General features: G+C 40.6%; 1 protein-coding gene and 1 long non-coding RNA gene across 16 annotated transcripts in view; one reads left to right on the top strand and one right to left on the bottom strand.

Annotated features, from left to right (window-relative positions):
* The window catches only part of LOC135091644 (broad-complex core protein-like), a 58,493-nt gene that overhangs the window by 2,501 nt on the left and 39,718 nt on the right, over window positions 1-16,274 (top strand). For 9 of the 15 annotated variants that reach the window (XR_010262586.1, XR_010262587.1, XR_010262584.1 and 6 more), the window contains exons 1-5: window positions 4,817-5,011; window positions 5,364-5,579; window positions 6,242-7,004; window positions 7,346-7,405; window positions 14,513-14,554. Coding sequence is in view for 11 of the 15 variants with exons in the window: in XM_063989441.1 (XP_063845511.1) it covers window positions 4,817-5,011; window positions 5,364-5,579; window positions 6,242-7,004; window positions 7,346-7,405; window positions 14,513-14,554 (1,276 nt within the window). In the remaining 4 variants the exon portion in view is untranslated. Of the gene's footprint in view, window positions 1-4,806; window positions 5,012-5,363; window positions 5,580-6,241; window positions 7,005-7,345; window positions 7,406-14,512; window positions 14,555-16,274 lie in introns of those variants that run through there. The other 6 variants (XM_063989440.1, XM_063989446.1, XM_063989445.1 and 3 more) reach the window with 2 other exon arrangements.
* On the bottom strand, window positions 3,429-7,932 carry LOC135091645 (uncharacterized). The gene is made up of 2 exons (XR_010262588.1): window positions 7,553-7,932; window positions 3,429-5,035 (listed from the first exon to the last, which is right to left on the bottom strand). It is a non-coding gene; the product is annotated as an uncharacterized LOC135091645 (long non-coding RNA).

Below are 16,274 nucleotides of genomic sequence, written 5' to 3'. Positions count from 1 at the left end.
ATTTGCATTATCAGGTTTTTTTTTTGTATTGGTCTTAGAGGAGAGGTTATCTTGCTTGATACCTTCTTAACCAAATTGGGGATATTACCTGTCAAAAGGCACAGTATAATTATTCTTAATTGTGCTTTTTATAGAGAGGCTGAGCTTAACATTTTCACCATGTGTCATACATTGATGTGAGAAAGGATTGGTGGAGGACTGACAAGTGACAGTACTTGATAGTGAGGAGTAAAAATAACTGACAAGAAACGACGACTCCATGTGAAGACTAGACAAGGTTGAATCTTACCTCTTTATTATCATTTGCTTGGCTCTTCACGCCTGCCTTGAGTTTTAAGAAGTTGAAGCAAATCTTAAAATCTCCAGTAGTAAGGATTGTCATGACTAACACTTTTATGTCTTTAATCTTCAAAGGTATGCATATAGGTACCTTGTTTCTGGCTGCTACTTTTAAATGGGATGTCATTGTGGCATATAGATAACTTATGCACAATACTATCTGGTTAATTAGTTACTGGATGATTCATAGTCAAGGTCTTTGTCACAGCACAGTTGTTATAGCAACCATTTCAATTCACATAATAAAAGATGGTCCTTTATTTGGTGAGTATGTGTGTGTTATCTGATGATGTGATGGTGGCAAGGCATGTCCTGAGAGAGGCTGGTGGCAGGAGAGCTGTGTAGGACTCTAAGAGCTGGTGAAATCTTGGTAGTGAAGGGACATGAGATCTTGGGATTTCAAACAACAGGAAACCCTTGAGTTGTAACTAGGCTGTTTGATTTGATGACACTATCTGCCTTTTATAAATTTTTGTAATAGAAGAAAACATTATAAAACAAGAGAAAATAATACAAAAGACAGCAGGAAAGTAGAAGAAATGTCCAGTGAAATGACAGGATTGCAAGCATTGGTGAATCTCTCTCTCTCTCTCTCTCTCTCTCTCTCTCTCTCTCTCTCTCTCTCTCTCTCTCTCTCTCTCTCTCTCTCTCTCTCTCTCTCTCTCTCTCTCTCTCTCTCTCTCTCTCTCTCTCTCTCTCTCTCTCTCTCTCTCTCTCTCTCTCTCTCTCTCTCTCCCTCCCTCCCTCTCCTGTAAGAGGAGCACTGGGTGAGGGCAACAAAGGAAGAGAAAAAGAAAAGGCCCAGTGAGGTGCCAGTCCCTAAAGAGGAAGCCAGAACAGTTTGCTTCATGAAATGCTAGATTTATGTTTCATGGTGTAATAATACTCAGCAGTAATTCAGATCCACATGCTGTTGCTAAGAAAGAATTATATGATTTTCTTTCATTGCTGCTAGCTCCCTGTTGCTGAGTAAAGACTGTATCCACACACTTTTGTTTCTCAGGCTGACCAAAAGTGTTGAGACAAGTAGAATTCTTAATAAGGTGCTCTGTTTTACCTTACCAGACACCAGTCATTGTCATAAGATATTACTTTTTGTTGTTTTGTTCATTGGCGATTAGTTTTATATTATATTCTCTTCATAAGGGATGGTTTAGTGTGTGGCAGGTTTTGTCTTATTCTGTCTCCACGTCAGATCTGTTGAGTCGAGCTTGTGACATGTTTATTACAGTGATGTTGGTGTGAGGACTGCTTGGTGTTCTCTGTGTATTACTTGCCTCTTTCAGCTGTACCTTTGATTTTTATTCATGATGTGTTTATGCCTGACTTTTATTATTTTATTACCTACAGTTATCGTTTCCTGATTTATATGTACTGTATTAGATTATCATACTCTTCTTATCTTTTTATGGGATATGATCAACAATTCCTGACTTGTAGTGTGTACAAGGAATAATTTCACCTGGTGGTATTCCATGCTTCTCATATCCAGTCTCAGTGTCTTTGGTTTGTCTGGAAGGTTTCACATAGATTGAGTTGTCCTACATGAAGAGGTTACCACCAACAATTCCAATTTATTCTAGGAAACAGTTGTGGTTGTTAGTATCTCATCCTAGCATGAGGAGTGACTTTTTTTTATTGTAATGTAAGTGTTGTATTGGCCCAGTGACTGGCATGAGAATTGCTGTCAGGATGGAGTTGGAGTTGAATAAATGATTACCTGATATGATAAGCTCGACAAATGGGCATTGGCACCGGTTTCACTGATTAGACGTGTGCCCTTGGAAGTCCCACATGTCTTTTTTTTTAACTTTGTCTCAAGTGCATATCAAGGTCTGTCTCCTGGTGAATGCCTGATTTCAAGTATTTTCAAGGGAAGCACTCACTACAAAGCTAATCATATGCAAATTGATGATTGAGTGAATTGAAAAGTCCTTGAATAGAAAAAGAACCTTGTAGTTCAGGGTTAAGTATCTTGATTATTGGATATTGATACACCAGTCCTCTCAGACGGGCAACATATTTACAACCTTAAAACTTTCAGTAGGTGTTCAGTCATCAAACTTTAAGAATTTCCATATTCAGCTCACTTTCAGGTATCATAAAACCAGCCTATGCTTGTAATGTTTCCCAGGTGTGTCTTATCTACATATTTGTGAGTGATATTAGCTGTAGCCTTGAGATAACAGCCTGCCTTGTCATTTAGTGCAAGCTGTGTGTCAGGTAGGGGCAGGGAAGCATTTGTTACATGAAGAAGATCAGCCTGTTCATAATGACAGTGGAGTACATTACCAGCATGAAAGGAAGTAGATCTATGTGGTGCTCACTTTATGACAGTTAGGAAAAGATAACAAAATGACACATCAAGAAATGCAGAGAAGTTACAATAGGCTTGGATAGGACATTGTGAATGAAAAGGAGGAGGCTGGGAAAATAAATGTCTTGAAGAAATGCAGCTCTGAAGAATGAATACACTAGATTAACCTTGGATATCACAAAGGAGGAGGATTTCTGCCGTGCTGCAGTTTGCTTCTTCATCTTGAACACTTTGAAGTATCTCCACCCGAGATATTTGCCTTTCTATATCTCTCAATTGCATATGTCAACATTGGCACGTATACTATCAAGCAGTGACCATTATCTCTATCCACTGTTCTACCTTTCATCATGCACTCTGAAATATATAAGCACACCTTTTAATGCAATCTCATATTTATGCCTCCCTTGACAAATTACCATCATGAAGAAAAAAGAAACGAGGAAGAGCAATGCAGGAGGGTTGGTGAACTTTGCCCTCAGTGGTTCCTGAAGTGCTGGGAACACTGCTTAGTCACCCTGTGCTCCATTCATGAGGATATTAAGTAGAAGCATTGCCACTTTGTAAAGTACATGCGTTTATCTAATCACAAGGACACGGGGCTTCTTTCATGGGGCAGACCACTTGTCAGATGGCTTCGCTTTTTCTTGTAATGTTTGCCTCGTCTCCCATCAGCATTGTTTTCCAGAGAAAGCAAGATTGAGTTTCAAATCACCAAAAATATATATGGCTCTTCAAAACTATACCTTAGATGGATAAAGTAAAGTGCCACTAAAAATACTATGTTTATATGAATATGATAGTCCATGTGACAATCTTACATGCAAACACATACACATACTTTTATGTTAGTTTTGTTAACAGGAGCTGCCTTGTGTGGGTCAAGTGGCCTTTTGCATTCTCCTTATTTTTACGTGTTCTTACTCTTCTCAGGAATCAAACAACCTGAGCTAGAATTAAATCCTGTTGACTGAAGGTAGAGGAGCACACATTTTAGTCCAAATGTATGTATGTAACCATAAACACCTGGGCTCAGTGATGTACTATCTACTCAAAGATAAGATACCAGAGCACAGTACAATTTGTGCGAAGTTATTTTGTGAGCCTGACAAGAATCATTGTGTAGCTTTGTATGCAGTAAGTTATTTATGGGGATTTGTTGGAGAATCACACACATTATCAAGTAGAGGTTTTTGTGTCTTTGAGAAGGTGTAAACAGGAAATCCAGGTGCTGTTGCTTTATCTGATTTTGTAATGGAACTTTTGACATTTCTTGAGTTTGGAGTTAAAATTTGTATCATAAGAAACTTCTGTGATACATTGCAAGGCTCAGCTCTGTTGCATTTTCAAAGCACCATGTACAGGATATTCCTGTAGAAGGAATATCAGTGTTGTCTGTAAATAGGTAGATCTATCTCATTATAATTCGTTCTTGCAGTGTTTTTGAAATGAACTATGTAAAAAACTAATTTTCAATAGACGTAAGCCTCATTTCAGTAGACAGTGCAATTTTTTGGAAGACTATTCTCAAACATCCTCTATTAAATCTGTAGCTTAATGAAAATTATATGGATGAAGCAAATATTTAAGACCATTTAGGAATTAGTTGCAGTGTGCATGGGAGACGTGACTGGAGGTGGTGGATAGCATGGAATTGTATTGTACCTCATGATAAGCGGGCTGAGTCAGTGATGGGCAGGGCTGGGAGATAATGAACCAGTGTGGAGTGAGAGTGACCTGCCTGTAGCGGCAGCAGCAGCAGCAGCAGCAGCAGCAGCAGTAGTAGTAGTAGCAAGAGCCCCTCATGGCCCCTCTGCTGTGACTTATGTGAGGAGTGTCAGACTATTTGTTGCCTTGGGAATGTATGAGAGAGATGTGTAAGTCTTCTGAACTAGAATGCACTGGTGTCTCAGTACCACATCCATCCAACATACACATACTTCCAGGTTACTGCCTGGGAAGTGAATGAAGATGATGTTTAGGTCTTTTGAACAGGAAACATATACTCTTACATATGAAATTATCTTAACATTTTTCTCCTTTCAGGTTTCTGTTTCTTAATTAACACTGACTTCATGATGTATACTTTCACTGATCAGATTTTCTCTCTCCTTTCCTCTGTGTCTCTGCCTCCTCCTGTGGGCCAGCAGTAAGCAGCACATGATCGCCATGGGTAGTGACCAACACTTTTGCCTGCGGTGGAACAATTTTCACAGCAACATTGCCACATCGTTCGAGCACCTCCGCGACCATGAGGACTTTGTGGACGTGACGCTGGCATGTGAGGGACGCAGCTTAAAGGCACACAAGGTGGTGCTCTCAGCCTGCTCCCCATACTTCAGAAACTTGCTCAAGGTTAGTGTGACTGCTTCAGATGCCCTGTCAGGAAGAGTATAGGGAACATTTTCTTAAGTTTTGTAATAGATCATAATAATAATTTTTGTAGATAAGATTCATTACTTCACAAACAAGAACTAAAAGATGAAGTTTGCAGTAGAAGTGATATTTTATTTTATTTTTTCAATTGGAGTTTTATGATTTTTAAAGGAAATGTTGTCCACTATAAGCACATGTGCGCACACACACACACACACACACACACACACACACACACACACACACACACACACACACACACACACACACACACACACACACACTAATACACACATGAACTGTAGCTAATGAAACTTTCCTTCCTTTGCAGCAAAATCCATGCCAGCATCCAATAATAATCCTGAGAGATGTTGCATATGTGGACATGTCAGCGTTGCTCAGCTTTGTGTACCAGGGGGAAGTGTATGTGTCTCAAGATCGACTCACCACCTTCCTCCGCACGGCTGAGCTGCTCCACATCAAAGGGCTGACTGAGCAGAACCAACAACAACCACACCTTGCAACCCATCAGCTGCACAGAGACCAGGTGAGGAATGCAGCTCATGGGGGGAGTAATCTTTGCCCTCCATTATGTCTCTTCCTTTAGTCATGTCCTGTACAACACTAGCCATCTATCCTAACCCTCCATTATATCTCTCCCTTTAGTTATGTCCTGCACAACATTAGGCATTTATCAGGTTCTCCTTGGCAGTAGGGTTGCTGCTTCCCACTGCTTCTTCATTCTTGATGTAGTGGCAGGATAGCTCAGGTTGATCAAAATACACTTAGGCCATTGCACTTATAATGAATATCAGTTTTTTTCTTTTTTATCTGCATTCTTTTGCCTGTGTAAGTTTGCATATGTCTTTTTTATACCTTTTATCTTCTAATCAGTCAAATAACCCATACATACTCACTGTTTTTATATAGGTAGTAGATAACATTGTTCCTACTGTATGGCAGTGTTTTTGTACTATTGGCTATTTTTTATAATGTGGTGTGGCATCCTTGATAGATAATAACTCAGTTCAGTGAAAAAAAAAAAAAAAAATACATATATATATATATATATATATATATATATATATATATATATATATATATATATATATATATATATATATATATATATATATATATATATATTGGTGAAAATGACAAATACATGATGATGATGATGATGATACTAATGTGTGTTTTGTTGTGCAGGGAGGGTTGGTAAACAAGGTGGTGAGCAGCCTTGGGGCCATAGCAGTCCAAGGCCCCACATCGCCCCACCTGAGGTCCACCCCCTCCCCCACCAGCCACGTGTTGCAGCAGCCGTCCCACATTTCACCACCACCCAAAAAGCGCCGACCAGCCAGCAGTCCAACTCTCAGTTTGCCAGTTTCCACCGCAACTCCTTCTACCCCACCCCGCTCAGAGGTGCCCCCGGCTCGTGCAGAACTGAGCCCACACCTGGAGGGTTCTACTCTAGCTGCAGCTCTCACCAAGCCCCTCAACCCCTCCACTCAGCGAGGGGATGTTGCGCCGCGCAGCTCGCAACTCCCGCCTTCCGTACAGCTGCCCCCACCTCCCTTGTTAGCAGCGCCCCACCCCGCCCCAGATGTGCCAAACGTCAAGCAGGAAGATGAAGGGGAGGGAGCCGTGGGAGAGGAAGACAACCGCATGCCAGAGGCTGTCAACCTTGTGACGGAAGGTTCCATCCTGAGGCAGCGGATCCAAGGGTACCAGGGGAGCTGCGAGGCACCCGTATCTCTCCCCCCACCTCCTACCAGCAGTGGCAGCACACGCCCCTCCCTGCACCCACCTCCCACTGTTAAGGACGACTCTCTCAGTGATGACACCACTTTAGGAGGGGAGGCTGGGGGAGAGATGGGAGAAGTGGATGAGAAGAAGGAGGCTTTAGCCAGTCCACCACCCATGGTGATCAGACCACCACTCATGGGGCTTCTTCCCAGGGATGCTGCAGGTAATTACCACCTTCACCTTTACCTCATCACATTGCTCTGTCATTCCTCCATGTCATTTTATCTGGTAGTCAACAGTTTGTGTTTGGACAATAATTCACTAATCTCCAGGATTGCCCAATTCTATTTTCATATTTTCTTTTATAGTTCATTAAATGCTGCAAATGTTGGAGTCTGAGTATATTCACTACTTGCACTTGAATTTTCTGAGCTAGTCATGAGGTGATAAAAGTATCAAGTTTTACCTTTGAAGAGTGTCCTCTAACTTGCAGTATCTTTTAGAATAGCATCTGAGTTTTTTGGTGATAGACATGAGGTGGATTGTCTGTTCCCCTTGTTTCAGGGTTATATGCGGGTCCAGGAACATCAGGGTCTATAGGTCAGCAACATGAATCTTCTCAAGGTAAGTAACAACATTCTTCTTATTCTTGTGTGCTGCCACAGTCATGGGGTGTGGACACTTTTGTGTATGTGGCAGCATGCTTCATCAGCCTTCAACTTGTATTTTGAGTATTGCTCTTCGACTAGAATTTTGAAAGAAAATACATACCATGGAGGGTACCTGCGTTTCAATGACTAACAATGGGAAGAAATGACTGGAACACAGAGGGATGGCTCTGTGCCGCACTCATACTAACATGTATGGGGAAGTGTGATATTTCTGGTGGTGGTTTTACCAGTGGGAAGTGTTACATCACTCTTATCTGCCTCTGTCATGTCCTTAGCATTGCTAGGCACCTGTGATGCCTGCTGTGAGGATGAAGTAATTTTGATGGGAAGTGGCAGGGATGATTTCTGGTTTCCATACAAAGTTCCCTCATAGAAGTGGCCTGTTGACAATTTGGACTCCCTATAGAGTTGTGGATATTATTGCCCCTGTCTGTGGAGGAAGTGTTGGTTCCTCTGTTATTGCTACTCATATAAGGAGATGGTGCATGAGGGAGCAAGGCATAAGAGGAATTGATAGACTGTTGTAGAATCCTGCCCATCCAATAAATGGAAGCGCTTGTCTGATAGCATGGAGGGCAAGTTAGATCTGGTTATCAGTAAGACTTCTAGAGTCCTGCCCATCCCATAAATGGAAGCACTTGCCTGATAGCATGGAGGACAAGCTAGATCTGGTTAACAGTAAGGTTCATGCTGAAAGAGATCATGTACACAGCATTGATAAGAGCCTCAGTGCATTGCACCAGTTGTTGTCATAAGGAATGGAAGAAAGATGTGAAAGAGTAATTTGTAGTCAAGTTGATTGAATCTTTTCATTGAGTGCAAATGGAGTGGCTGACTGGGCTGCTTACTGATTTATTGAGCCCTGTTTGAGTATCTCTTCTTTGAGATATAACCAGCAGTGTGGTGAATTTGGTAATTCTGGATAGATTTTAACTTTTCTGGTGCTTCTCTGCCTGCTTGTGTTGTTGCACCATTTTACAACAGGTGTAAGAAATGGTCCTGGACTGCTGGCCCAGAAACCCAACCAAAGTCCTTCAGATGGAGGCAACTATGAAAGTTGTTTGTTTTTTGACGTTTGTGTCCACATTGCAGGAAAGTGTTTGGATTCAGGGAGATGGAAATGTCTCTGTCTTGTGATGTAATTCTGTGTGATGTGACATCTTCAGTCATTTTATGGAGCTGTCATATTGCTCCCCAGCAGACTGTTCTCATCTATCAGTATTAATGACTCAGAAGACTTCTCACAGTGTTCTTTGTTTTGGCTTTTATGGGTTTCTTGAGTGGAAGTTAAGTGTTTAAGTGAAAACAATACTTAATCTTTTTATTGATGGCTTCATTGGTGTGGTTTTAAAGTGAATTTGTAGTCAGTGAGATGGAGAGGAGATGCACTTTGTGTTTTGTGTTGTAGTTGTGGCAACATTTCCTCTTTTCAAGGAAATTTTATTGTAGAACATTCAGGTGAAGTTTTGTTGTCTAAGTTGAATTTCTGATATATAAGTGATTTTACAAAATTATAAAGTAGAATATTGAAATTCAAGAAAATTAAATGTTTACTTTTTTGTTACATGCTCATATTTTCTGGTATATTGCAAACTTTATTCCACCTTGGTGTGAGTACAGCACAAGACAAAGGTCTGGTCAACTGTACATGTGATTGTTATCAGTTTATGCATAACTTAAGAGTTGTTTACGATTTTATGCCTTTGGAGAGACTGCAGATGGAGACAAGTAGCCACTTACTTAGAGTAGGAGAGCTGGTGATGGTAAGATGCAGGATGACTTTGGAAGCATTCTGTAGAAAGCCATGTTCTGTCTTACCAAGCTGGAACTTTAGCTCATTAGTACAGGTGCTATTTTGTTTGGCTTCAGAGGACCCATGATGATGCCTTTGCAGTATAATGTTTGAAGAATTGAACATTCCTTACCATCTGAATAAAAAATTCTCTCAAAATGAGAACTTGCAAAATGCACTTTCAAGTTATTCATTGTGAGTCCACTGTATTGAGATGAACATTTCATATGAACATTTGATGTGAGAATTGTAAGCAAGTCTCAGGATTGTTTGAGAGACTTGTGATTCCTGCATGGTATGTCTGCCATTGTAAATAACACAGCCGATGTGATACTTCCCTGTCATCATCTTGTCTGAACCACATCCATGGAGTAAGAGGAAGCACAGAGGATTTCCTTAAAACTACTCTACAAATATATATCATACATGCTATAAGATGGCACTTTACCTTCACTGCGCTGATGTTCATGAGAAGCAGATTGACTCAAGGGGTTTGAATGTTACCCTGTCACACTCCACCTGGCTGGCTGCTGCAAGACACACAGGTGTTGGCAGGCACTTCCAGCTTGTAATCTTGACTTACACTTGTTGCTGAGTATTGTTATTGTTCTCAGTCTGAGTGGGGCTTCAGGGTGACCTCAGTGTAACCTGTGTAGGAAGAAAAATGGGAGGAACTTAATGTTATTGTTGTCATTTGTCATGTTTTGGATTATCTTCAGCTGGAGAATTTACTAAGGTAATTACTATGTTTTGTGCAAGTGCTTCAGGGCAGTTGATAGCTGATTGCCTTGTACAAAGTTTATTGACTACAAGGAAAGTAACTTAAGATATTTATTACTAATTTTTTATTATGAGTACTCCTGCCATTTACTACTGTATGGCAAGTAAGTATTTCCTGGTCTCTTGTAGAACACACACACACACACAGGAGAACAGGGTTGCTGGTTTTCCACCACTGGTGCATTTGTAAGGTCACAACTCAGCTCACATCCCATACTTAGTCTTTGCTCAGGGAATGAGAGCAACATTGTGAAGGGAAGCCCAGATTATATCATCATAGCAAGGGCTTTGAATGTGTGTCCTCTCAGTTGTGAACTGAGCATGCCAATCACTATAAGACACAGTTGCTACAATATGCCTCCATAACTTGAGGGGAGAAAGTGTTTAATTTGCTCAGTTGTCTTAATGCCTCAGTACTGTTTATCCATTGTATTGTGTCACAGATTATATCAGCAGTGAGCTTTATTTGTGAGGTGAAAAATGCCCACTTGATGTTGAGGTGCACACCTTGGAATGTGATCATCACTTAAGAAAGTTGATGGTTTGTGTGTATGTGTGTGACATCCATAAAATGTGTATACTGGTTAATTTTATTCCCTGGCTATAAAAAAAAGTGTGTAATTTTGATTTTTTTTTTCCAGTTTTTACTTCATGTTAATTTTGATGTTTGCTTATTGTGTGGAGAGGGTGGATATGATTGTGTTTTGTATTGGGAGGGAAAGAAGTATGAATTTTTTAATGTAAGGGCACTGGCTGAGGGCTAAAAAAAATAGGGGGGAAAAAATACAGAAGCAGGCAAGGAGTGTGTCTCACTTCAGATTGTTACTCAGAGCTCTGAATGGTATTACATTTATTGTAAATTTTTATTCCATTTGTGTGAAAATATGAGATGGATGGATGGACAGACAGACAGACAGACAGACAGACAAGCCTAGCTTTCTTTCAGTAATACTGGGCGGCTGCATGCACATGAAGCAGTGGTGTATAGGTGTTGAGGTAATGGAGACTGTGCTGTTCATTGTGCTGTGTTGACAGAAAGTGTGCAGGTTTGGGTTGAGAGCATGCACTATGTGGGGACTCCCATGCCACCACCATGCTGCCTTCTTCACCCTCAGGAATTATAGAATCTTACTGCAAACACTTGATGGAGTTAAAATTTTCAAAATCTTGTAATTTTTCAGTAGGAATTGTTGGCTAGTTTTGTGTCATGTTGTGATGTCTCATCACTGAAACAGACTGAGTGCTGTGAGCATTACACATTCATTATATTGTTGCCTTTAGTTGAATATATATTGACTGTATTGACTGGTTACAAGATCTGTGATTGTATGAATAGTGGAAATATCCAATTTTTGTCCAGTATAACACAGATTTGAATTGCTTGAATTGCATTTACCATACCATGACTTCTGATGGCTTGGCTTGTGATATTGTTGATGTATGATGGGTACAGAAATACACTGGCTCTTGAAGTGAAGCTTTGCTGATAACTTGAAATAGAGCAGTCATTTTTTTAGAATTTCTTATAATTTTTAGTAGGTTATTGACCTTTTATGTTGAATGGTTTTAGTTCCATCACTGCTGTGAAAATTTAGGATGGACAGACTGATAGATAAAATGCCAACCCTCCCCAAACACAGTCACTGATCATGATCTTTGTGATACCATGAATAAATAACACAGCCACAAGTCTGCACAACACTGTGATACCATGAATGGATAACACAGCCACAAGTCTGCACAACACTATGGATAACACAGCCACAAGTCTACACAACACTGTAGGGGTAACACAGCCACAAGTCTACACAACACTGTAGGAGTAACACAGCCACAAGTCTACACAACACTGTAGGGGTAACACAGCCGCAAGTCTACACAACACTGCAGGGCTTCACAGTTGCATGGAATACCTCTCCTGGAGTCTGAGTTAAGATAATTTGACAGAGGACTTATGACTTATGACTGTTTTTTTTTTTTTTCAGGACTTAAATTGGGGTCAAGAGAATTTTTCACTGCATGAAAATATGGTGTGCTTATTGAGCTCGGGAAGCAAATTGTTGTACTCTGTTGGGGAAAGTACAGTGTTAGAGAAAGATTTTAAGGATTTACATTGGGAAGAGTTGTAGATGCAGAGATGAAATAAGTTTAGCTGGTATGGCTTGTAATGGACAGACAGACAGCAGAGAAGAGGGGAGAAACTGTAGGAGCCTTTTGTCCTGCATTGGAATCATAGAGGCTGATGATGTGAAATATATGCCTAAATACCCTTTATCTTATTTAAGATAAGGTGTCTGCATACATTCATCTGTATTATCTAAAATCTTTGCCTCCAGACCTCTTGTGAGATTGTGGTGATGCTTCCATTAGTGAGATTGTGGTGATGCTTCCATGAGTAAGATGGACAGAACATTGATGAGTGTGTTAAAAGTCCTGTGCTTCATGGTGGTGGGAGTGGCCAAGGGGAAGAGGAGGCATGCATGTAGTAAGACTGTCACCTGTCACATGAGGATGAGCAATTTGTGATGCTCTTGCAATACTTGATATTTTACTGATTGAAATGTAGCACAGTAGTTAGGGAAGAATGTCTGTGGAAGGGTTGAACTGACCGTCTGCCTTATGGCCAAAGCTATTTCATAGAAATATCTCTTGTAAATTTAGTTTTATGTCAAGTAAGTGAAGGGATGTGAGTGATTGATGTCATGTATATATTGCACATAATCCAATATGTACTCTTGTTCTGGTGGCAGCAGAGGTGGGTGTTGGTTGTGGCTGCAGTGCTTACACTGGTGATTACCTGTATTTTGGAGTCATGGCAAACTGCAGAAACCTTTTATTTTATTTTATTTTATTTTATTTTATTTTATCTTATCTTTTTTGTGTGTAAAGAAAGAATATATTTCAGTAAATCTGCAAGAGGATGAAAAGTATTAAGGGAGATAAAAATTCTGATGGTATTCTTAATGAGGAATTGGTGAGGTGCTGGAGCACTGCAGTTAGTGACTACTGGTGGCTGTGCTTCTCCCACTTGGTGACCTCAAGTTGATGGTTAAGTTTGATCCATATGGAAAGCATACCAGCAGTGCCACTGTAGTAAAGCATATTGTCTTGCAGTGAATGGAGATATAATAAGAGTAGTGTGATTGTTTATTGGCTGATTGATTGATGAAGAGTTGATAATCATTGATTTTTGCTTTTTATATACATACTAGGCTGAGATTCCCAGAAGGGGGGACAGCCCAGACAAGACATTACATCTTGTCTCATAGCAAAAATTAAGATAAAGAGGAGAGAGTTCTGAGTCCTCTCACTGTGGCTCTTTTAGTCCCTGAGAATGCACAGAAAAATGGAGTGTATGATTTTCACCTTGCTGCAGAATGTGTCTTGAGTAATGTCTTCCCAAAAGTTAAATAGGTGCCTAAATACTTTTTATTTTATTTGAGGTAAGATGTCTACATACATTCACCTGTATTACCTCAAATCTTTGCCTCCAGACCTTTAGTGAGATTGTGGTGATGCTTCAGTGCACTACAGCCCATTGTGCACATCCCACGAGTACGATGTGGCTTCACCTTCTTGCCTTGATGAATAAGCCTGCCAAGCCTGCCATGACACATCACTTTTGGAGTGTGCACCTTACCAGACATGCCCTGTGTACAGGAGCCCTCATTGTGTGCATTTCTTCTAATCTCCAAGCAAATGGTGATGACAGTCACTTCTGCAGCTCTGATCTGCTTGAACTGCTTCTGAGAGGCAGCTTTGTGTGTGTGGATGGGTGGACTGGCACAAAGCTTGACTTTGAGACTAAGTCCAGTATAAGAGACTTCTCAGGTCTGTTGGGATGCTGGTGTAGTCTTGTCTGAAGGTTTTGGGGATGTTGTGTGTTCCTGTCATGTTCCCTTGGCATAAATTCCTAGACCAAGACCTGCTGCAGGCTGTGAAGAAAACCTTACTACCCTACTCCTGGTGGGCCAGGATGTCAGTAGCTGTGGTGTGAGGTGACAGCTGATGTGAAGGCTTTGGCTCACTGACATTGAGATGGCTAAACCCAACCAGCTCTGTTGCTTGGGTCTGCTGTGGTCACAGTTGTCCCAACATGTTTTGTGGTAGTCATCCTCTGAAGCTGTTGACTGCTGGTGTGTAGAAGCCCATCATGGTCACCCCTTAGGGATACATGACATATTGGTATTAATTAAGGAATGATTGATTGATTGGATATATTTAGAAAATAACTTCTTTTACTCCCTTCAAAATATTATAATCCCCAACCCCCCCAAAAAAAAGTAATTTAGAGAAATTTACTCTTGTGAAATTTAAAAAGTGCCATATAAAGTAATACACAACAAAATTTGATGAGACACTCTTTGCTTATCCCTTGAAAACATTTAATTAAAAAGATTAAAAAATCAAATAACAAGAGGCAGGGAGGTTGGGAGGGTTGGCTTTGGATACTTTCCTGATCTGGTGGTTCCTCATCTGTTTGTGCAGAACCACGTAATGGCAGCATGGGGGAGACCTACGCAGGAGTGGGTGAGTGTTGCTTCAGCTTGTTACAGTCTTACATAGTGTTGCAGGGTAGGGAGCACACACACCTACTACTTATTCCTCTCTCTCTCTCTCTCTCTCTCTCTCTCTCTCTCTCTCTCTCTCTCTCTCTCTCTCTCTCTCTCTCTCTCTCTCTCTCTCTCTCTCTCTCTCTCTCTCTCTCTCTCTCTCTCTCTCTCTCTCTCAGTATGGTTAGAAAGTAGACTGGAGTGAATTTAACTCTCTCTCTCTCTCTCTCTCTCTCTCTCTCTCTCTCTCTCTCTCTCTCTCTCTCTCTCTCTCTCTCTCTCTCTCTCAGTATGGTTAGAAAGTAGACTGGAGTGAATTTAACACTCTCTCTCTCTCTCTCTCTCTCTCTCTCTCTCTCTCTCTCTCTCTCTCTCTCTCTCTCAGTATGGTTAGAAAGTAGACTGGAGTGAATTTAACACTCTCTCTCTCTCTCTCTCTCTCTCTCTCTCTCTCTCTCTCTCTCTCTCTCTCTCTCTCTCTCTCTCTCTCTCTCTCTCTCTCTCTCTCTCTCTCTCTCTCTCTCTCTCTCAAGAACAAGCCAGAGCTGGTAGCAGACTGGTGTAGGTTATCATTGTGATTCAGTGTGTGGCATCGTGGTCACTCAGGTGTGTCAGAAAGTTGTTCACCCTAGATAAAGTGGTGTTTGGTGCATTACTCTTCCATTGCCTCCATGTCACTCTCTTGTATCCTTTGGTCTCTCGTTACTTGCATGTTGAAGGAAAGCACTTGGAGGACCTACCAATTTTTGGCGTGTGGCAAGAAGTACCGTAAAGTTGCCTGTTTCTCTTTTTTTTTTTTTTTTTTTTTTTTTTTTTTTTTTTTTTTTGTGTAAGTGAAACTGACCATGAGCTGTAAAATCAAAAAAAGTCTTCTTGGTCATCATTCCTCCAAAAATTAATAGGAAAAGGATTGTAACTGTATTGGTCAGTTTAGTTCTAGAGCCAGCAGATATCCAACACTTGCTGCATATGTCAGATGTGTTTTTTTTTTATGTTTTATGGCATATGGCACCTGTGTTTTATGACTACATGTTTACTGGGAGAAATACATCACAATTATCATAAAGTGTGCTTTGATGAGCTAAAATCCTGTGGGATGTGTCTAAATTCCTGTGGAATGTGTCTAAACTCCTGTGGTATAGAAGTGAGGTTGAATCATCTGTAGTTTCGACAGCAAAATTGTACTCACATAATGCAGTTGATGCCCAGCAAATTCCAGGTTGAGATACAAAGCATACTGATGTGTAGAAACTCATGCTGGTTGTCGCATTGTTGATAGCAAATCTGATTATGGGGGAAACTGAAACTGCATTTTAGTTTAGTTAATGGAGAAGTCTGGAGTGGAAGTCTGTCAGTGATCAGTGGCCTTTGCCAGTGTTAGTTGTGTAAAGAGAGATGCCCAGACATGTGTGGTATAAGACCTCGCTACTCTCTGCACCATACACATACGTGCATTGTATACTTTGGTTTGTTTTTTCAAATCTTTATTTCACTAATATAATATGTGTTACCTTGTAAAAGAAAGTTGGAAATGAAGTTTCTTATCATGCACATTTTGTATGCAAAGAATGTAATTAGTAGTTGCCATCAAAACTCATTTCACATTCTGAGGTAGTACAGCTGCTAGCCTGAGTGAGTGGACACAGCCAGTAGAGTATTGAGAGTAGTGTGGTGTCCATCATTACATGATGAAGGAA

This window comes from Scylla paramamosain, chromosome 38, assembly GCF_035594125.1.
Source record: "Scylla paramamosain isolate STU-SP2022 chromosome 38, ASM3559412v1, whole genome shotgun sequence".
Lineage (NCBI taxonomy): Eukaryota > Metazoa > Arthropoda > Malacostraca > Decapoda > Portunidae > Scylla > Scylla paramamosain.
This window is presented reverse-complemented; position numbering and strand designations above follow the sequence as displayed.